Source organism: Vulpes lagopus, chromosome 2 (genome assembly GCF_018345385.1).
Source record: "Vulpes lagopus strain Blue_001 chromosome 2, ASM1834538v1, whole genome shotgun sequence".
NCBI lineage: Eukaryota > Metazoa > Chordata > Mammalia > Carnivora > Canidae > Vulpes > Vulpes lagopus.
Window position 1 is genome coordinate 167052867 of NC_054825.1, and position 22534 is coordinate 167075400.

General features: G+C 52.1%; 3 protein-coding genes across 3 annotated transcripts in view; all 3 read right to left on the bottom strand.

Annotated features, from left to right (window-relative positions):
- Nucleotides 1-11723, bottom strand: part of CLPTM1 (CLPTM1 regulator of GABA type A receptor forward trafficking) — a 28602-nt gene extending 16879 nt beyond the window's left edge. The window contains exons 1-2 of the mRNA XM_041744881.1: nt 11590-11723; nt 4995-5107 (exon numbers count right to left, since the gene is read on the bottom strand). Of these exons, the coding sequence (XP_041600815.1) occupies nt 4995-5107; nt 11590-11661 (185 nt within the window). The 5' untranslated portion in view covers nt 11662-11723. The remainder of the gene's footprint in view (nt 1-4994; nt 5108-11589) is intronic.
- Nucleotides 11724-16038: 4315 nt separating this feature from the next.
- Nucleotides 16039-18197, bottom strand: APOC2 (apolipoprotein C2). Its single transcript, XM_041729986.1, has 4 exons — nt 18123-18197; nt 17043-17127; nt 16716-16875; nt 16039-16277 (listed from the first exon to the last, which is right to left on the bottom strand). The coding sequence occupies exons 2-4, from the start codon at nt 17095-17097 to the stop codon at nt 16187-16189; spliced, it is 306 nt and encodes a 101-aa protein (XP_041585920.1). The 5' UTR covers nt 17098-17127; nt 18123-18197; the 3' UTR covers nt 16039-16186.
- A 497-nt stretch (nt 18198-18694) lies between these two features.
- APOC4 (apolipoprotein C4) lies at nt 18695-21070 on the bottom strand. The gene is made up of 3 exons (XM_041730000.1): nt 20914-21070; nt 19388-19517; nt 18695-18900 (listed from the first exon to the last, which is right to left on the bottom strand). The coding sequence occupies exons 1-3, from the start codon at nt 20987-20989 to the stop codon at nt 18741-18743; spliced, it is 366 nt and encodes a 121-aa protein (XP_041585934.1). The 5' UTR covers nt 20990-21070; the 3' UTR covers nt 18695-18740.
- Nucleotides 21071-22534: the final 1464 nt, after the last annotated feature.

Consider the following 22534-nt stretch of genomic DNA (forward strand, 5'->3'; position numbering starts at 1 on the left):
ATGAACAAAAGAAAAGCCCCCAAACAAAACTGTAGCAGGTTGCTAGATGTTTCCCAAGATCCATCTTCCCCTTTTTTCTCAAAAGGAAAACTAAATTTTAGCTGGACCCCTTGGCTACCCAGAATAAAGACAATAATTCCAGCCTCGCTAGGAGTGGACACAGGGTGACATCTTGGCCAATAAAATGTAAACACTGTGTATTGTGCTGGGCTTTGGATGTGTCCTTAAAGAGACACAGGATGCCTCCTTGATTTCTTCTTCCCTCCTAGAATGCAGATGCGATGGCTGGATCTTCAGTAGCCATCCTAGGCCATGCAGATAAGGGGCAAAACGTAGTGACAGTGGAACAAAATGCAGGAAGGAATCTGGGTTGCAGAAGACTGTAGAATTCTGGTCTAAGTCCAGAATAGCACATGAGAAAAATCAAAAACTTCTATTATGTTAATTCAGGTCTTTCAGACACATGCTACTGTGTAATTATTAAATGAGACAAGTATTTACTAATTACAGATATGAAAAGCAACATAGCAGAGATTAAATGCTCAGCCTCTAAGCTGCAATACCTGGATCTGAAGCCCAGCTCTGACTCTCACCACCTGTGTAACCATAGGCAAGACTCTTAACCTCTTACCCTCTCCAGGCCTGTTTTCTCAACAGTTAGAATAGGGATGATGACACTACCTACCTCATAGGGTTGTTTATAATCATCAAATGCATGGATATATATCTGTATCTAAGTGCATACACATATGTACCCATGATAAATATACATTACCTAGAATGAAGCCTGGTATACACTCAGTAAGTACTTTAGAAGTGTTAGCTATTATTAGTTTCATCACAGGAAAAAGGCAAACTCTTTGGAATGGAAAAACACTACAAGGGAATTCTAGTGTAGGTGGGCCCCAAACCACACTGCAGGGCAGGATCAGGCACAGGGACTTGTCTCTGCCTGTAGGAGCTATGGAACCCTGAGGTCTGGGGTCTCAGGGGTCATGGGCCAGCTGAGCCATCTGCTGCCTCCTCAAGATGTCCCCGACGCACATGGCTGAGGAAGGTCTGGAACTGGTAATCTCGGGGGACCCCTCCACATCCCAAGAGAGGCTTCCATTTGAGTAAATATGCCAAGGGAGAGTGCGGGAGCAAGGATGCCCATTGGCAGCTCTGCCCTAGCTCAGTGTGGCCTGCAGGAGTCCCACCCACTCTGGGCTGCTGGGTCCCTGGGTATGAAACGAGGCTGAGTTGACTAGACATATTTTAGGATTCCAGATCCCTGGTCCCCTGAATAACACCTATGTGTACCTGTACACACACAGCTCTGTAGATCCTCTCAGAGGGCACATGGCCACACCCCTCCATCCACACACCCCAGGCCAGGAAGCCCTAGCCTATGGACAGGCCTAGGGGGGACTGGCTCTCACCTGATACTTTTCTACCTCCTGCACTAATAAGCAAATAAAGGAGACATTCAATCTTCTCTCCCACCCCACCTAGGGACCCTATGTTCACGGGCTCAGAAAAATGTTAAACAGATGAAAAGACATAATGAAAACCCTCCCACCCAGTAATCATCCCATCCCGCACACCAGGTAACCACTGGTAAAATGCAAAGAGGTGTTGAGAACCAGATTCCACCCCCTCTCCTCAGAAAAAGGCCATTCTCACACCATCTATCTGAAGCTTTGGAGAGTTCACAGGCCCCTGAGAACCAACCCCAAACCCCACTTCCAGAATGCCAGATGGGATGGTTTCCAGGCACCCAGTCAGGCTGATGTTTGGTGCTGTCTGGTTCTAAGGAAGGAAATGAGCCTAAGCTGGGACTCTATGAAAAATGTCTATTTGAAGGAAGTGCCCTTATGTACTGATGTGAAAAGATTTCTAAGATATATTGTTAATGAAAAAAAAAATCAAGGTGCAGAACTGTGCAAAGTAGGCTGCTCTTATGTAAAAGTGAAGGGAAAGATAAAAATAATCTTTATCCAGAGCTGCTTGGAGCATGAGAAAAAGAAACTGATAGGTAAGAAAATTCCAAGTCTTTCCTGGACACAGTGGGGAAGGGCAGGGAAGAGTGGAACAGAGGAGTGAGGGAACAGAAGCTCCATAGGGAAGAGTCTGGGCAGAACAGCAAGGAATCTCTTTCCTACACAGCTTCTCTCCACATCCTGGGTGACACTGTTGGAGGACATCAGGCAGGTGGGCCTGTCCCACACCAAAATATGACTGCTGACTGCTTCTGGGATTGTGGGCTTTTTCCCCCCCACTTGTTTCTCTTTGTATGCTCTAAGGTTTTTTTTAACATTTAACAACAAAAGTGACCCTGGCCAACTCTGAGTGGGTGCCAGCTCCTGCTCCCCCAAGATGAAACGAACCTCGTGGCATCCTTTCGTGACCTGTGAGCTAACTGGCAGGATTCCGAACTCTGAGGTGGAAACTCAGGCACAAGAGGGATGATTGGCCAACCAAGACACACAGCTCTTCCAGTTTGGACAAGCAGGCTGTTTGGGGTTTTTCTCCAGGTTAAACAACCGTCCATGAGCATCTTTATACAATCTCCCTGAAGGCAAACTGCAGGTGTGTGCTTACAGGATGGCCACCAATCCATCACACTTCTTTGTGACTTTCTTCTTTCTACATATCTATATTCTTTGAATTTACTTTCTACAATAAGTGTGTATTACTTATAAATTTAGAAACAAAACAAGACAAACTGGAAGAGACAAGTAGTTGACCCATCGAAACCACCCTCTTCTTCCTCAGTAACAACATTCCTGATTTCAGCAGGGTGCTTAGTTTCCCAGAACAAAGAGCACATTTCCCAGGCTCCCTTGTAGCAGGCCATAGCGCGTTAGGACATACTAATAAGGGGATGACTGTTTTAAATAACTCTGCAGCATGAGGATGTGGAGAAAAAGGGACGCTCCCTCCTGTACCACAAGGGGTAGTGCAAATGGGTGCAGCCACTCTGGAAAACAGGATGGAGGTTCCTCAAAAAGTTAAAAATAGAGCCACAGCAATTGCACTGCTATGTATTTATCCAAAGAATACAAGAATAGTGATTCAAGGGGATACATACACCCCGATGTTTTTAGCAGCATTATTTACAACAGCGCAATTTTGGAAGCAGCCCAAGCATCCATCGACTGATGGATGGATAAAGATGTGGTATATATACACAATGGAATATTACTAATCCATAAAAAAAGATGAAAGATTGGCATTTGCCATGACATGGATGGAGCTAGAATCCAATGCTAAGCGAAATAAGTCAGAGAACAAATACCATACGCTTTCACTCACATGTGGAATTTAAATAAGAAAACAAAGGAGGAAAGAAAAAAAAAAGAGATGGAGAAAGAGATAAGCCAAGAAACAGACTTCACTACGGGGAGCAAACTGCTGGTCAGCAGAGGGGAGGTGGGTGCAGGGAAGGAGGGAACAGGTGATGTGGATGAAAGAGTGCACTTGTGACAAGCACCAGGTGATGTATGAAGCATTGATTCACTACACTGTACACCTGAAACTGTTATAGATGAACTAACTGGAATTTAAATGAGACTTTAATAAACAAAAAACTCTGCCATGGAATTCCTTATAGCTGATAAAGAGAAAAAGCGCTTGCTTAAATGCATAGCCTGTCTCTTGAATATTTCGCTAAAATACATCTCTGGAAAGATAAAGAAATGTCCATTTGGCATATGGGCAAAAAAAAAGGCCCAGAACAGTGAAGGGAACCGTCGGCAGGTCTAGGCCGGCAGGGCAGAAGTTAGCCTCCAGTATACGGCCCTGCTCCACCTGGCATCTCCCCAGGGCCTCACTTAGAGGCCAGGATTCCAGAAGGCAGGCCCTGTGCTCCCACTGCCCAGCAATGGCCATTTGAATGCACACATACAAAGATCACCACGAGCCAGGCACAAACAGACAGCCTGTATGACTCCACTTATTATGAGGTAAGTAGAGCGGTCAAGTTCATAGAGATGGAAAGTAGAACGGTGGGTGCCAAGGGCTGGGAGGAAGGCAAATGGGGCCTAAGTGGCTTAATGGACATAAGAGTTTCAGTTTGGGAACATAATAAAGTTCTGGAGATGGATGGTAGTGATGGTTGCACAACTATGCACTTTAAAATAGGTTTTAAAATGGAAGATTTTATGTAATGTATATGTTATGCCTAAACTGTTTATGTGTGTCCCAGTCCCTCCCCACAATTCATATGCTGAAGTCCTAACCCTGAGTACTTCAGTGACTGTATTTGAAGATACAGCCTTTAAAGAGGTGATTAAAGCTAAATGAGGCCACTAGGATAGGCTGGTGTTCTTATAAAAGATTAGGACACGGACACACACAGTGGGAAGACCATGTAAGGACACAGGAAGATGGCCATCTACAAGCCAAGAACAGAGGCCTCAGAAGAAACCAGACATAACTGATGCCTGGATCTCACTTGTAGACTCCAGAACTGTAAGAAAATAAATTTCTGGTTGCTTAAGCCCCCCAGTCTAAGCTACTTGTTACAGCATCCCTAGCAATTTAATAATGTACATTTTAGGGGCACTTGGCTGGCTGAGTTGGTAAAGCATGGGATTCCTTTTTTTTTTTTTAAGAAATTTTTTTCTTTTTTTAAAAATTTGATAGAGACAGAAAAAGGGGGAGGGAACACGCATGCATGTACAAACACGGCGAGCTGCAGGCAGAGAGAGATGCAAGCTCCCCACAGAGCAGGGAATTCAAGTGCCAGGACCTCAGGATCACAACCTGAGCTGAAGGTAGATGCTCAACCGACTGAGCCACCCAGAAGCCTAAAAAAATAAAATCTTAACACACAAAACAAAAAACCCACAACCGTATATTTTACCACCACCACAACAAAAAAAACTCTGTTGTATTGAAAAAAGATCTCTACCAATAGGGTGATGGTCATCCCCAATGACTTTTTCTTCTTTATGGTTTCCTTACTTGAATTTTTTTTCAGTGAACAAAACCCACCATTATCTGCTCACCTGAACAGCACGCCTTTGATGACCTGCCAGGCGTTGGGTGCTGGCTGGGGTGGTGGGTTCTGGGGCTGGGTCTCCGCCGGCGGGTCCCTCCCAATGCTGCCATTGCTGGTCACCTGCAGGAAAAAGAGACTAGAGTAAGGAGGGAGGGTGCCACCTGAGGTGGGGCTGTCTTAGGCACCACTCATGCCAAGGCCCAGCACAGGGCTAAGGACAAAGCCCTGTCCAATATTTGGAGAACAGATGAATAAAATCACCCAGGAAGGGTGGTGGACCTTATTCCTTCAAGTGAAAAACACTCCCCCAAAACCTACTCTGTGCTAGTGACACAGAGGTGACCAAGACAGCCCTGTGCTACCCCCCTTGGGACCACAGTCCAGTGGGGGGAGCCAAACAGTTCCCAGACAGGGATGATCCAGAATGGACAGGGTGGGGATGTATGATCCCATAGGGGACATCTGGTCCAGCCTGGAGGTCAGAAAGGGCTCCCTGGAGGAAGGAACCACTGGCACTGAGGCCTACAATATAATAAGGGGACAATGCAGAGGAGGCAGTAAGAGAAGCAGGAAGTACAGAAAGGAAGGGGAGAGACAGTATGATGGTGAGCACTGTCCAGATTGCTCCCTAAAGCCAGGGCCCAGGATGCAAGGTGGCTCCTAAGGACAATGCACAAGGGTGACCAGTACCAGATTCTGTAAGGCTTGGGTTGGTCTGAAAGGTCCTTCCCTGGGCATACAGCTCCTAAGGCCTCCTCTGTGGCCAGCCCTGTGCAGGGCCTGTCCCTCCAGGGGCTCCTAATCCAGCAGGAGACAGACACAGAAAAACACAGCCAGAGCGTGAGCCACAACAGAGGAACGCAGCACACGCTGCCATGTGAGGCCCTAACTATGAACAATTCCATTCAGCAGCCGGGCAAGTGGAGGCTCGGGGGGGATAACCTACATCTGGGTGACTCAGGGGGGTGGGCAGGTCAGGGAGGTCAGGCAGGGCTTCCCAGAAGAACCTTCACTCAGAAACAGATGCTCAGCAGCAGGGCAGCTCATGATGTCAGGAAGGGCCTGAGATGGGGAAGTTCTTCCCACCCTCTCCTTGCACCTGCTGGTTCCTGGATCCTCTCCTCTTCCTCCTCCCAGTTCTGTCCCCTCACCACTCAGCCTTCAAGAGGCAGGACCAGGACTTCATGGTCACCATTGGGCAGAAGCACTGCCCAGCACAGAGCAGGGGCTCAGGAAACACCTGTGAAATCAACATGTGCTTCCTGAAGGGCTTGCCCCCAGCACCCAGGGCCCCCAAACTCACTCCCCTCCAGGGCCCAGGCCCTGCTCCAGCCACAGCCCCAAGCCCACCCCTCTCTGGCATTTGTCATCTCCTGTCCCCTTCACCAGCAAGAGCTTGTCCCTGTATCCTCCACTGTGCAAGATGCCACCATGGTAAAAAGGGGGGGGGGGGGTTTCAAAGAGGAGGGCGGGTTCTGGGGTTCTGCAGTTCCTGGCTGTGAGATCTTAGACGCGTCACTTCTTCTCTCTGGCCCAGAGGCCAAGTCGTGAAAATACCAGTATGTTATAGACAGAAAATATTCCCTTTGTGTGTTGAAAAATATATACTTCCTGAGTACCTACTGTACACCAGGGCCTGTGCTAGGCAGTGGCCAGAGAGCTCTGGGCTCTGCCTTCCTGGAGCTCAGGGTCTAGAGGGAAACACACCGATGGAACAGTCAACGGCATCATTCAAACTGGTAAGTGGGAAAAGTGGCTGTGGAGGAAAGAAGCAGGGGCCAATGATGGCTACTGGGTTGGGGACAGGGAGCCACTCTGGATTAGGCAGTCAGAGGCCTGCCTGAGGAGCTATTTTTGACATTTGGGTGAAGGGCACGCCGGGGGCGGGACAGGTTCAGGGAAAGGGTTGGCAGGCAAGGTTGGAGACAGGCACAGGGCCCCCTTATTCAGGGCTGGCTTTGCTCCCGGGAGCACTGGGGGCCAAGTGAGGGTTTCCAGCAGCTCTGAGCTGATTCTGAGTCAAAAAACAGAAGCTGAGGCCAGGCCGAGATTTGCACCCATGTCTGGTTGACCCCTGGGTCCGTTCTCCAACCTGCACTGGTGGACAATCTGGATGGAAACCCTCCCACAGAAACGTTAATGGAAACTGCAGTAAGAAGCCACTTCACTCAGCTGGCCACAATCAAAATGAGTTGCCAACAAGTGTTGGCGAGGGTGTGCAGAAGCTTGACCGGTTGTATACAAATGATGGGGAAATGGAGCCACGGCTTTGAAAAACACAGCAGGGAATTAAAAAGTGAAATGTTTGGGGCTCCTGGAGTGATTCAGTTGTTGAGTGCCTGCTTTTGGCTGAGGTCATGATCTCAGGGTTTCTAGGATGGAGCCGCAAGTCAGGCTCCCTGCTCAGTAGGGAGTCTGCTTGTCTCTCTCTCTCTCTCTCTCTCTCTCTCTCTCTGCCCTTCCCCTCACTTGTACTCTGTTTCTCTCTCAAATAAATAAAAAAATCTTTAAAAAAATTTTTAAATAAAATAAGTAAAAATAAAAAGTGAAAAATGTGCACCTGCCATACAAACCAGCAGCCCCACTCCTAGTTCTCTACCCAAGAAAAAGAACATATGGACACACGAAAGCTTATGAGCAAATGTTCACAGGGGCATTATTTGTAATAACCAGAAACAACCCAAATGCCCCTGGATGAATGAATGTGGTGTATCTACACAGTGGAATGCCACCCAGTAATAAGGAGCCCTGCTGGGGGCAAAGGGGCTGCAAAAGGGAACTGGAATGTTCTAAGGGAATGGTGACCAGATGGTGGTGATAGCTGTACTTTGCAAATGCACGAAAAGTCCCTGAAGTCCATACTGACGACAGCGAATGTTGTATTATCTATCATACTTCAAAAAAAAAAGGTAACTATCCCATGGCTCCCACTTCCCTTGGAATAAAGGCGAAATCTTCATGTTGGCTTCCAAGTCTGGGCCTGATCTGATCCCCCGACCCCTGCCTCTCTACCCTCACCCCTCTCCCCTCATTCACTTGGTTCAGCCACAAGGCCCCCTCACTGTTCCTTCATATTGTTGGGCACCTGTTGCCTCAGGGCCTTTGCACTTGCCATTCCCTTTATCTGAGAGGCTTCCCTGCCCCACCACCTTAAACCTGTATTCCTCCCTCCCTCATCTCCTTCAAGTCTTCATTCAAATGTCACCTCCTCAGGGGCCCCTGGGTGGTGCATCGGTTAAGTGACTGACTCTTGGTTTTGGCTCAGATTATAATCTCAAGGTTGTGGGATTGAGCCCCACATCAGGCTCTGTGCTGAGTACAGGGTGTGCTAGTTTTTCTCTTCCTCTCTCTGCCTCACCCCACTCTAGCTCCCTCTAATCAATCAATCAATCAATCAATCAATCTTAAAAAAGGGATCCCTGGGTGGCGCAGCGGTTTGGCGCCTGCCTTTGGCCCAGGGCGTGATCCTGGAGACCCGGGATCAAATCCCACGTCGGGCTCCCGGTGCATGGAGCCTGCTTCTCCCTCTGCCTGTGTCTCTGCCTCTCTCTCTATCTCTCTGTGACTATCATAAATAAATAAAAATTTTAAAAAAAAAATTTAAAAAAAATCAATCTTAAAAAAAAAAAAAGTCGGAGTGTCTTGGTGACTCGGTTAAGTGTCTGCTTTCATCTCAGGTCATCATCACAGGGTCTTGGGACTGAGTCCCGCATCAGGCTCCCTGCTCCACAGGGAGCCTGCTTTCCCCTCTCCCTCTGCCTGCTGCTCCCCCTACTTGTGCTTTCTCTGTCAGATAAGTAACCAAAATCTTAAAAAAACAAATAAAAGTCACCTCCTCAGAGAGGCCTTCCCAGACTACCCTTGTTTAAACTTTAACCCTCTTACCCACCTCTCACTTCCGATCCCCTTCCCAGACTTTACTGTCCACAGCACTTATCACTATCTGACCTGCCACATATATTTATCTTATTAACGGTTGTCCTGTCCATTCTTCTATCCTCATCCACCAGCACTTAAATAGAACATGAGCTCCAAGAGTGCCGGGACTCTGTTCTGTTCACAGCCGTAGCCCCCAGCATTAGCCTGGGGCCTCGCATGGAGTGGGGACTCAGTATACATCAGCTGAAGGAATGAAGAGCAGGGTTGTAGGCCCTGTGTCTGAGCCTCTGGCTGGAGAAGCAGGATGGTAGGAGCATGAGACTGCTGAGGGTCCACCCACTCTGTGCTAGGCCCCCACAGGCCTGGGTCGGTGGCGGGGAGATGCCGGGTATGGTGGCTATGGATATAGTAGTGACTAAGACACAGTTCTTCCTCTGGAACCCACATGTCCAATCTCACACACAATCTACAGAACCACTGGCTGAGGGGCCCAGAAACAGCTGAGACTATGAGGCTGGGCTGGGAGTGTGAAGATTGGCTTTCCAGGGTATCCTCACTGACTGCCTTGATCCACTGTGGGAATTCCATCCCAGACCAGCCTCTGCCTCAAAATCTGTTCATTCCACAAACACTGGGCACCTGCTCTGTGCCTGATCCCAAGCTGGGCAGTGTAGGGGACAGTGTTGATCAAGACAGTCCTGGTTCTGCCCTCCAAGGGCTCCCAGGGCAGGGGAAGAGACAGGCAGACAGTAGAACCCAGAGTGGCCATGGCTGGGACAAGAGAGCCCAGGAGGCCATGGGAACCCTGACCTAGTCTGAGAGGGTCAGAGAGGGCTTCCTAGGGGAGGGAACATCTGAGACGTACAGAGCTAGTAAGGATCAACCAGGTATAGAAGGGAGGAGTGTGTGCAAAGGCAGTGAGGAAAGAGCAAGGCGCACTGCTGGAAATAAAGGAGCTTCACAGTGCTGGACACTCCTCTCATCCAGCGGTTCTCAAGCAAGGGTGATTTTGCTCTCCCCCTACCCCAAGGGACACTTAGCAACGTTTGGGACATTTTTCATTGCCACAACTGTAAAGGAGTATGTGTGCTACTGACATCTAGTGTGTAGAGGCCAGGGGTGCTGCTAAACATCCTACAATGCATGGAACAGCCCTCCACGACCAAGACTTAACCAATCCAAAATGTCAATAATGCTGAGGCTGAGAAATCTTTGTCTAGTCGCAAGAAAATTCAGATCACTCAAGGTCTTGATCTACTAAAGAATTTGTACTTTACCCTGAAGGCAAAGGAGTAAATCTTGAAAGATTTTAAGCAGAGATGGGACTAGAGAAAATCGGGGGTCCTGGAAGCCTGGCAATTGGGGCAACCTGAACCCTAGTCTCTCTGATCCATCCCCCCCTCCCCCCCCCCCCCCCCCCCCCCAGTAATCGACAGAAACTCAGGAAAGAAAAGACCTTCCTTCGGCAAGACTGGGAAACGCCTGATGGCAAGGACTGAGTCTTCACTCTAGAGCTAATTCAACAAGTATCTCCTGATGTCGCCCCCAGGCCAGGCCCTGGTTACAGATCCTGAACCAGGCATGCTGGGCTCTATCACACAGATCAAATTCTGGTGTCCTCCCCAGGTGATATTATTTGCCCCTCCTCTGGGCACCTTCAGTCGCTGACACAGACTTATGTCACCATCCTAGTCACTGAAGACTATAATTCTCTACGTGTCAATCTTCTCTTCCACTCCACTGATGGCAGGGACATGGCTGGAACCATCTTTGTGACCCATCACGTGGCTGGCCATCCTGTGGAACCCCTCCACTTACCACTGGAGAAATGAAAGCCCAAACAAGACAAGGAACTTGCCCAAGGTCACACAGAAAGTCAGCTTCATCCTTCCCTCTTAACCTGCACTCTTCTCCCCTGTGCTGCCTCCCACATGTCAGTGACATCCCAGTGGGTGGGTCGACAGCACCTCGCTGTCACTCCATCCATTCCCTAAAAGCCTGAAGGATGGATGCCTCAACTATTATGTTCTGCAGCTTTGGTTTAGTTGAGGCAGCAGTGCATCAGAAGTCACTGGCACCTGGACCAAATCCCCCGATGGATTAGTTTGTGCTGAAAGCACACCCACCGCAGTTCTGACCACCCTGGCTCGGCAATGTCTGGGAACTTCTACATGGAATAGATCCCAAACCGAACCTGGGTGACCTTCTGCAAGCACTTCAGGCTCATTCTTCCTGGGATTCCCGTCTGCAAAGTGGGTCTGTCGGCCTCCATAGCCCGGACCCTCACCCACGATGATTACCTGACTTCCCCAGAGCTAAAAAACTCCCAGTGAATCCACTGTTGCCCGCATCCCGGGCACTGCAAGGGAGACCCTAAACGCCAGTCCACTTTAGGAACGGTCTTGGAGCCTGGGATCGCAGAGTCGAGAAGCAGGGCGCTTGGGTGTTAAGTCTGCACCCCTCCGCGCCACTATCTCCTGGCTCGAGCAGAGCCTGGTGACCGCCCAGCGCGAGCGTGCAGGGGACCCGGCGTGCAACAGGGGCCCCGCTCCCCGCACTGTCCGGCCTCCAGGACTGCCCGGCCCCGCCTGGGCCCGGTACTCAAGGTCCCTCTGGGTAAGGAGCCCCCAGTGCACGGGTTTCCGCGAAAAGGGGCAGGACACGCCCTGTGGGAGGCCCCCCGGGTGGGGAAGAACCCCTCAGGCCCCTCTCGGCCTCCGTACCTGACCGGAGCCGCCTCCCCCGGCCGCAACCACGGCGCTGCCGGCCCCGTCCGCCTCCTGCGCCGCCGCCATCTTCCCGCTCCGGGTCCCCGCCCCCGCCGCCAGCCCCGCCCCGTCCCCGACGGCGCCAGTGCGTTCGCGCGAGATTTCACATTTCGCCCGACTCGCCAGCTACCGTATCCGGCCAGAGAGCTTAAGCCACGCCTCTCGGGAAGAGTCGCTTCCGGCTATGAAAGAACCAGTCGGGCCACCATACTCCGCGTCGTCTCTGCTGCGCGTTTGTGTTCACCTAAGAGACCTTCTCCGTGTTTTGAGCCCAGAGTTTGTCGTAAGCGTATGAGTTTCCCACAGGCTCCATTCCTTTGGCTTTCTCGAGCAAACCCGTCTCTGCCATTTATGTGAGCCTCGTAGGCCATACTGGCGGCTTCGCCGATTCTTCGAGTCCTTTCGGTTATCGTGTTTCTTGAGCTTCCCCGGCCACCGTAACGCCGGACGTTCAGCTCGAAGCGCGCCCCTGCTGCGTAACAGGAACCTCCCCGGCCGCGATACCGAGACTCGGGGGGCGGGCTTCCGGCCGAGGCCCTCGCCTTCAGACGCGTCTTCTAGAGCAACTCTTTCCTCCAAGTCCCCTTGGAATTTTTCTGAGCGTTCGGTTCTCGCAGCCGCCACTCCTTCGAACTGGACCCCGCCAGCCCCTCCTCAAGCCTTCAGACCACGTCGCGTAGCCCGCACGCGCGTTCCGGAGTGGTCTTTGCTTCCTCGCAAATGTCGCACGTCTGGACTCGGCTTCGGGGGCTCTGAGCGCTCATACTTTCTCTTAGCTATCTTTGTGCAGTCCCGAGCCCGGACGCGTGTGGAGAGACCCCTGGCCTGGGGAGGGTGGGATGGAGGACCAGAAAAGAAGCCTGTCAGCGGCCGTGAAGCCTCCTCTGTGAGTTGAGTGGAGGTGTGACCGGGGTTTCAACCTGGTTGTGCTACTGACCTTTTAAATGATCCCGGACAAGTGACCTATCTCTTGGGGCCTCAGTTTTTTCCTCTTTTATAAACGAAGCATTTCCCTCCGGCTTGTGCCCTGCCGGATTTTTTGGAAGGGATCACGAATGTGAAGCACCTACCCGCCCACCCCCACTTCACTCCTCGGAAGAGATCTGTATCTTTGCACTGTTGTTGTGGACCTTGCAGATTACCTAAAAGGGAAAACAGGCTTTGCCTTGGGATTCATTGTTTCTCGTTTTACTATCTACTTCCTCCGCTCTCCTCTTGGTTCCAGCTCAATAATAGTATCCTCTCCTCCTGAAAACCCTCCTGGGCCCGCACCGCCTCCCGGGCTTCCCAGTTCCCTGGGCTCCCCAACTCCACCCCGGCCCACTTTATATCATCACTGTCAGGGGCGGGTGTGGTATGTTTTGCCCTGGTCGCGGAAGCCCAGGGCTTTCACGCTCACTGCCCTGCCCTCCAGCACTGCCCCAGGGGATGGTTGCTAAGTGAACCGTGAAACTCTGAATGCGGAAGGTTGATGACACCTCTGAGGACCAGCACAGGGCAAGAAGGAACCTTAGAGAAAGTGTTGCCCAGTCCACTTCACTCACAAATAAGAATAGGAAAAACAAGTCAAATTGTATGTCCAGGGAGTGCCTGAGTGGCTCAGTGGGTTAAACATCTGCCTCTGCCTTCAGCTCAGGTCATGATCCCAGGGATTTGGGATTGAGCCCCTGGTTGGGGAGCCTGCTTCTCCCTCGCCCCCCCACCCACACACACTTATGCTCTCTCTCTCTCAAAATTTTGAGGGCAGCCCGGGTGGCTCAGCGGTTTGGTGCCTGCCTTCAGCCCAGGGCATGATCCTGGAGACCCAGGATCGAGTCCCACATTGGGCTCCATGTACGGAGCCTGCTTCCCCCTCTGCCTGTGTCTCTGCCTCTCTCTCGTCTCTCATGAATAAATAAATAAGATCTTTTTAAAAAAAAAATTTTTTTTTTGAAATTGTAGGCCCAGTTTTTAAGTCTAGGGAAAAAATGAACATAATGACTGAAGTCCACCAGACAAGAGGCATATTGAAATTTGCAGGCCTCTTTTAAAAAGTATGAAATTACATACTCAAGCTTAAACAGAAGACTGCAGAAAGCCCAGGCAGGTGAGGGGCTTTATTTATTTTTTTAAGATTTTACTTATTTATTCATGAGAGACACAGAGACAGAGGCGGCTCCTTGCAGGGAGCATGACATGGGACTCAATCCTGGGTCCCCAGGATCAGGCCCTGGGCTAAAGGCGGCGCTAACCACTGAGCCACAGGGGCTGCCCCAGGTGAGGGGCTTTAAAATGTAATCTCCAGCTTCACTGTAATCCCATCTCTGCTTTCAACACTAGATGTAAAATGCCCCGGTGTGCCCTCCTCTCCCATAAACTGCAGAGTTCTGATCTGTTGGAGCATGAAAGTCTCTGCTAGACTATGACCTTAGGACTCCTGCAAAACACTCCCCCATATCTGTTGAGTGACTAAATAAATTCTTTGATTTGTGCTGCTAGTTGAATCACAGCCCAGAGCCTCTCTGCCCTCCACTAGGGGACGCCCAACACCAACCAGAGGCTGTGATTGCAGGCTCTAAGGGAGAAAAGGACTGGAGCCCTAAACTTTTGGGTCCCGAGGTAAAAGGCTTGAGGTCTAGACTCCTGAGTCTGAGGGAGAAGAAGTCTGGGGTCCCAGACTCCTGAGGTCTGGGGGAAGAGGAGTCTAGGGGTCTGAATGCTGGGGTCTTAGAGGCAGTGGGACTGCGGTGGAGGCCTGAGAAAGGGAGGAGGAATCTGGGAAGGGCACCAGGATTGGTTGGAAGCAGAACTGGCCTGGGCAGTGGTTTGGTTTGGCTTGAGTCCGTGGGAAACAAGTGGACAGAGCAGGGATTGTTCCTCTGGGGTCCCCCCTCCTCATCACCCCCTGGGTTTGGCAGCCTCAGCTCTTCCCAGGCTCCGGAGACTTGGGGGCATTTCCCACAACCTCCCCCAAGGTCTCTGTTTTCTACTAGACTCACAGCTCCCCATCCTCAAGACCTGGGAAAGCTGCCCCAAGAACGCTGAGAGGCTGGCTGGAAGTTAATGCCAAGCAGATTAGGAGAAACACAGGCCCTGCATCCTCAGGGGCCAACAGCCCCACCCCTAGGACTTGGGGGTCCAGACCACCCTCTGCTCCCTCAGGACCCAGAAGTCCAGGTCCCCGGCCATCTACCCAGGGCCCCCAGCACTGTCCTCTCTGACTGCATCACCTCTGTTCTTACCTGCTCATCCTGTGCTTTTTTTTTTTTAAGATTTATTTATTTATTTATGATAGGCTGAGAGAGAGAGAGGCAGAGACACAGGAGGAAGGAGAAGCAGGCTCCATGCCGGAGTCTGATGTGGGACTCGATCCCGGGACTCCAGGATCACGCCCTGGGCCAAAGACAGGCACCAAACTGCTGAGCCACCCAGGGATCCCCTCATCCTGTGCTTTTTGCCTGCAATTCCCCACTGCCCAGATACCATTTCCCAACCACTAATCACCCGTCGTGGACCTGGGGACCAAGAGAGTGGGCCCCCACTTTCCAGCAACAAAAGCCTCAACCACACTGATGCATCCTCTGTGGACAGCCCAGCCAGGTTTTCTAGGGGACCCTCCCCCAGCCTAGGGGACTGTACCCAGGCCTTCAACTCTACACTTCTTCTTTTCGTTATTGCACAAATTGTTGCCTGAAGTCATCTCCTCCCTTGGTCGGCTTGCTCATCCTCAGCCTCACCCCCCCCCCTTCCCCCAGCCCCTCTGTTTGTGACCTCAGGACAGAATAGAGCTCCCGATTCCTGAATGGGAGCTCAGAAGATGTTACTACTATTGCTAATAAGGAGAGAACAGCTAACAAAACAGAGCACAAAGCCATAGTCACTAAAACTGTGTGGAATTGGGCCAGGGCCCAATCAATAGCTTTTTGAGGGGGCACGAAAACAAAATTCTCTGTCTTTCCCTTGCAGTGTCCCCTGGGCCTAGTAGGGTCTCAATAAATACATGTTGGACAAGTGTATAGGCATTATCACAGGGCACAGCTTTTGCAGATCCATCCCTTTGGGTCCCAGAGAACCTGGACACTGATTTTTTTTATGCTCCATAGTGACTCTGGGCACCAGCGTCCTCTCTATCACAGGACTATGGGACACCTCACTGTGATGCATGTTCAAAGTATCTATCCAGGGCCTGGATACTGCCAGAGGCCACTGGAAGCTAGCTGTGTTCCTGGTTTGTCATTTTACATATGAGAAAGGCCAACCTCGGTGAAGGACAATCTTTAATTTTGTTATGATTCTCAACTGTTATTATTTGCCTCTTTTATTCCCACTGACCAAGTTAGGGCTACATGCATCCAATGAGCACTGTTGGATGGACGGCTCCATCCCCTGAGATCTTAGAAAGGCAACCACATGAAAGAAAAGAAATGGCTTTTTAAATGTATTTATTTATAAGAAGACAGACTAGCACTGGGAGCAAGATGCTGACAGGTGCTGAGAAGTCGGGGGTTGGTCAGAGGAGCCAAGGGGTTGTGGGGTCTGGACTCTCCCCTCCCCCACGATCGGGGCTCAGCTGTTACGAGTCTCCCTTCAGCATAGAAAGTAGCTGGTCAGTGAAAATCCCTGCGTAAGTGCTCACAGCTGCTGTGCTTTTGCTGTATATGTCCCTGGAGAAAAAGGACAGAAGCTCTGAGCAGTGGGGGGGAAGCTGGGAGGACCCCAAGTCTGAGGGAGGAACAGGCTGGGGGCCCAGAGTCATGTGTCCTGTGGGGAAAGGTGGATGGAACCCAAACTCTTGGATCCCTAGGGAGGACAGGGCTGGGATCTCAGAATCCAGGGTTCAGACAGGACCGGGGGGCCGGGACTCCTGATTCCCAGTGGCAGTGGGTTGATACCTGATTTTCTTTTTCTTTTTTTTTTTCCTAAAGATTTTATTTGTTTATTCATGAGAGACACAGAGAGAGAGAGAGGCAGAGACAATAGGCAGAGGGAGAAACAGGCTCCCCGAGGGGAGCCCAGTGCAGGACTCAATCCCAGGACCCCGGGATCACGACCTGAGCCAAAGGCAGATGCTCAACCATTGAGCCACCCAGGTGCCCTGATACCTGATTTTCTCATCCATGGTGGTTGGGTATGCCTTCTTGTACAGGTCCTCGGCAGCCGATCTGGCTGTGCCCCAGTAACTGTAGAGTGATTCCTGCATCTGGGTGAGCAGGGCGGAGCTGGTGGTTTCATCTTGCTGGGGCTCGTGGGCCCCCTGGACCTCTGCAGGGGTAGAATGCGTTAGGAGAGCTGAGGAGCATGTGGCAGGGGACAATGAAGCAAGGACGGAGGGGGACAGGGGTAGGGCCAGGTAAGAACTGGGCTGGGAAGATGCTGGGGGCTCATCTCATCCCCCTCACAGACCCTCCTCCCCAGCCGACCACACTCACCAAATCCCAATACCAGGAGGACAAGCAACAGAACCAGGAGGTATCGGGTACCCATGGCTTCGGAAGACCTGGACCACTGAGAAAGCTGTAGGGCAGGGCCACTGGTGACATCTATCCTGCTCTGCTCCCCCCGGCCCCCACCCTGTCCTGTCCTGTCTACTACCCCCCAAACTCAAGAGGAGGGTGCTGGGCTTCCCTCTCCCCCCCTCCTTCCCTGCTGATCCAGTTGCTGATGCATTGGCTTGGGCCTCATTGTCTAACATTTTATGATTCTACTCCGGATTTTAAGAGCTTAGTTCTAGGGGCACCTGGGTGGCTCAGTGATTTGAGCATCTGCCTTTGGCTCAGGTCGTGATCCCGGGGTTCTGGGATCGAGTCCCACATTGGGCTTCCCTCAGGGAGCCTGCTTCTCCCTCTGCCTTTGTCTCTGCCTCTCTGTGTCTCTTATGAATAAAAAAAAAAAAAAAAAAAAAAGACCTTAGTTCTAATATCCATTCATTCTCTCAAGAAGCAGTTCTTGAGCACGGAACTGTGCACCGATCCCAGTTCTGGGCGCAGCTGTGAACGCAGGCAGCAGCCCTGCCCTTACAGAGCCCACGTGAGAGAGAAATACAATCAACTATATTACATGAGGAAAATCTGCAGCGTGTCACTGGGGAATAAGTACTCTGGCGGGGGGGGAGGGCGTGTCTCATAGCCGGGGAAAGCCTTGGCAGAGGGTGACACTTCTAATAGGACCCAGTCGGTACAGGGATGCATCCCCACAGACTCAGAGACAACCCGCAGAGGGAAGAGCATGGGATGAGTGCATTTCGGATGCCCCGAGTTCTGTTCTGCATTCATTCTGTCTGTCTTCACCCCAACCCTGTGACAGGTCCTCAGGCCCTACTGTCACCTGTAATTTGGAGATGAGGCTGAGATCCCACCCCAAGGGGCGTTGGCACGGGGAAACAGTCTAGGATTCTAAATTCCCCCCATTCCAGTGGAGAAACCTAAAGGGACTCTTGCAGTTTCAGACTTCATCATCTTTGCCCCCTCCCCGCTGCCCTTTCTCCGTTTCCACTGGGGACCCTCTCTTACCCTTCTCTGGCAGGCTGTCCTCACCAGCTCCACACGGGCAGAGAAAGGCTTTATAGCTCTTGAGATCCACCTCCCCATCCACAGCTACCACCCCCACCTTGTCCCCTAGTCCAAAGTCCTAGCCAACAGGACCGCTGAGGGGGTGGTGCGGGGCAGAGAGGGCAGGGACTGTCCCCAAGGTCAAGCCACAGAGAGCCCCTACTCTGAAAATTTGCTCCTGAGAGGGCCAGGCTGGGCAGGGACTGTGAAGAGGTGGGGGGTCCTGGGCACCCAGCAGGAAGGGGTCTGGGGTTTCCCTCACGTGGGTAGCAAAGGCCAAGCTCTGAGTGAGGGATCATTGGGAGAACCTGCTGACCCCACCTGCTCCCCCACCTTCACCCTCCCGTCCCAAACTCAGTTGCCTGATGTCTCCTTCCCGCCACCAGCCCGTAGTGGTGGGTCCCAGGGGGCAGGGGGTCATCCCCCTGACTCCTTCCTCTCAGGGTCCCCCATTGTTCCTCCCTTGCCAGGTGTTGCTTCCTCAATTCATTAACTGCTGGGGGTGGCCACATTGGAAGGGATTGGGACAGGGACACAGAGAAGCATTTCTTTATTGTGGTGGCTGCAGAAACTTTAATCCTAATCACTGTCCCCACAGAAGAGCCGGGGGCACAGGCTGTGGGCCTGGTTCACAAGGCTGTCTTTGGAGCTGCGGAGCCAGGCCCGGGTACGGAGAGTCAGGTCCTTCAAGTGGTCGTCGTAGTAGGTCTGCACAAAGCCCTGGAAGGCCTCCGGTCCCCTGTAGAAGAGGGGACAGAAGAGTTGAGACCCCAGCTATCCATAAGGCTTCTGCCCCTTTCATCCGTCCCTCCACCCTCAGACTTGGGAGTGACTGCTCTCAACTCTTACCCTCTGCTCTTCTCAGACCCAGCCTTATCCCACTCAGAACCCCAGAGTTCAAGCCCTGACCCCCTCCCTCTGACCCAGGGGTCCAGGCCCTCAGCCCCCTCCTCCCTCTGACCCAGGGGTCCAGGCCCTCAGCCCCCTCCTCCCTCAGACCCAGGGGTCCAAGTCCCCAGGCTCCTCCTCTCTCAGACCCAGGGGTCCAGGCCCCCAGCCCCCTCCTACCTCAGACCCAGGGGTCCAGGTCCCCAGCCCCCTCTTCCCTCAGACCCAGGGATCCAGGCCTCCAGGTTCCTCCTCCCTCAGACCCAGGGGTCCAGGCCCCCAGGCTCCTCCTCCTCAGACCCAGGGGTCCACCCCCCAGCACTGCTGCACACACTCACCAGAACCACTGCCACTTCTCTCTGGTCCTGGTCACCACCGCCTTTACCTTGTTGGGCACCAGGCTCCAAGGACTACTCACCAGCCTCGGCGGGGGGCTCGGGGATTCTGTGGGCGCTGCTTGCTGGCGTGCTAGGTGGGACCAGAGGGCAACATGGGTGGGCTGGGACCTGAGAATCCTTCCTCCTCCCTTTCCCTCCATGCTCACCATCGCTCCCGGGGGGCCCGAGGGCAACCACCTGACACTGTCCCTGCTGGCCTTCACCTCATATGTCCCTTTGACCACCTGTCCCCCCTTTCCATCATCAGTCAATTTCTCATAACCCTCTGTGCCCACGGCCCCTCCTGTCACTTCTGTTTCCCCCTCAGTTTGTGACCCCACCTCCTTGCCCCCACCCCCCTCCTGATGCCTCCTTCTCTACCTGATCTCACTGCCTCCCCCCTTCTCCTGTGACTCCCCCCAGAACCACCTCCACAGGTGGGGGGAAGGGGGGAGGGTGCAGGAAGACTTTCTACCCCTCGGGATGGAGGTTGGCTGGGCTGTGCTGGTCATTCCTCCCAGGGGCTGGGGGTACCACTTCCAATCGCACTTCACCTCCTCGTTCCTACCTGCCTGTCCAGCACTCACACTCACGCACCCCGGCAGAGCCTCACCCACAGATCCCTGGCTTCACACGGGCACATACGTGTTCAGGCATGTACAGAAGCACGTGTGTGCCCTGCAGTGTGCCTTACCCAGTGACCAAACCTCTTCTATACTCAGTTTTCCCTTCTGTAGAATGGGTTGGTGATAGGCCCTGCACCAGGAATACTGTGAGAACCCAGAGTTAACACGTCTGAGGCACTGGTGATGGCACCCTGCACCGTGTAAGTGTTAAAACTTGAAATGCCGGGGCAGCCCGGGTGGCTCGGCGGTTTAGCGCTGCCTTCAGCCCAGGGCCTGATCCTGGAGCCCCGGGATCGAGTCCCACGTCGGGCTCCCTGCATGAAGCCTGCTTCTCCCTCTACCTGTGTCTCTGCCTCTCTCTCTCACTCTCTTTCTCTGTGTGTGTGTGCCTCTCATGAATAAATAAATAAAATCTTAAAAAAAAAAAAAACTTGAAATGCCCGTGCAGAATTCACACAGGCTCACAACCCAGCACATACAGCCCCTCTCAGTGTCCACACACTCAAATCTTCTGCAGTGCCCCCAAATCTTTCTGCATGAAACCCCCATAAAGACACATGAGTGCACACACACACACACATGTATGTTCACAGACACACGTTTGCCACGATGTCATATTCTTGTATGAATCCACACACCAACACACCTACACGACCACTGTCATTCTTGCCAACTCCCACGTTACCCGCCTCCCACGGGGCCACCACTGACACATTCTCACAGGAACGTGCACACACTGGTGTACGACAAAACACAAACTCCACACCCGCATGTGTGCAAACTCGCACACCACACAGACGGTCACACTCACAGCCCATAGCACCGCAGGGGCCCCACACCCGCCCGTCCACTCCTCCTCACCCACAACACAGGCCAGGACCAGAATGCAGAGGCAGAGGGAGGGCAGGGCCTGGGGCCTGAGTCCAGGAGGCAGCATCTCTGGGGGCTCTCCTTCCTTCCTCCTTTCCTCCGTGTTCAGCTCTCCTGGCTGGGGGAGGGGGGCAGATGGCTCAGAGCAGGGCCCTCCCCTGGCGGCCTCCCCACGCCCCTTGGCAGGGACTTCAGAGAGAGGGACCCAGGTAACAGTGACAAGCAAAGACCTTGCCCGCCCCTGCTGGCCTCCCTCCTTCCTACCCTCCCGGCACTCTGGCCCGACAGAAGACAGAAGCTCTCTGGCCCTCCGATGACAGGTGTTCAGATCCTGCCTCCACTTCACCTGCTGGCTCCTCTTTCTAACCTCAGTTCCCTTCTCTGACAAATGGGCCTACAATCCATACTTCAGCAGGACTTTAATGGAATGAAACCACACAGGAAAACATCTTAACAAGCACCCTGGTAATGGTGGTCCTCGCAGATCGTGACTGTTTCTGTTTTTTAAATATATGTATTTTTTAAATTTTTATTTATTTATTCACAAGAGACACAGAGAGAGAGGCAGATACATAGGCAGAGGGAGGGAGAGGCAGGCTACCTGCTAAGCAGAGACCCCAACACAGGACTCAATCCCAGGACCCTGAGATCATGACTTGACCCGAAGGCAGATACTTAACCAACTGAGCTACCCAGGTGCCCCGATTATGGCTGCTTTTGGTTATTTTCTTTCTAAGATCCCTTGGGCACTGGACTACAGACCAGACACCCTCTCACCATGTGACCTGGGCAATTACCACTCCTTCCCTGGGCCTCAATGTTCTCTTCTGTAAGATGGGGATGCTCATAAGCGCCTGCCTCCCAGAATGTGATGCACCATGTGATTTCACCCATGTGAAAGCTGGGTGAGGCTCCGTGAGAGAAAATTCCAGGTGCACCTAGTAGGAAGTTGTCACTATCAGGCTCAGGCCCAACACTAGACAGAAAGAAAATGAGCCTTTTTCTCCTGGAGGACCTAGCCTAGAGCCAGAGCACACATCTTGGTCAGCAGACCATGGACTGGATTCCTTAGTCTAGGATTGCCAGATAAAATACAAGATTCCCATTTGAATTCAGACAAATAATAAGGTTTTAAAAAAGATTTTATTTATTTGTTCATGAGAGACACAGAATGAAAGAGAGGCACAGACTCAGGGAGAAGCAGGCTCTGTTCACAGAGCCCGACGTGGGACTCGATCCCCAGTCTCCAGGACTAGGCTCTGGGCCAAAGGTGGTGCTAAACCGCTGAGCCATCCAGGCTGCCCAAGTTTTTCTTTTAGTATAACTATGTACCATGCACTATTTGGGAAGTATCCTAAAAATTGTTTGTTATTCATCTGAAATTCAAACCTGATCAGGATCCTGTATTTTTATGTGGTGAATCTGACAACCCCACTTTGGTGGCCATAGCCTGAGCAACTTATACAGTAGTTCCCCCACCTTTTTCAAGTATTTATTTATTTATTTATTTGAGGGGGGTTGCAGGCATGAGCCGGGGAAGGGACAGAGGGAGAGGGAGAAACAGACTCCCTGCTGAGCAGGGAGCCCTAACGTGGGGCTAGACCCCAGGGCC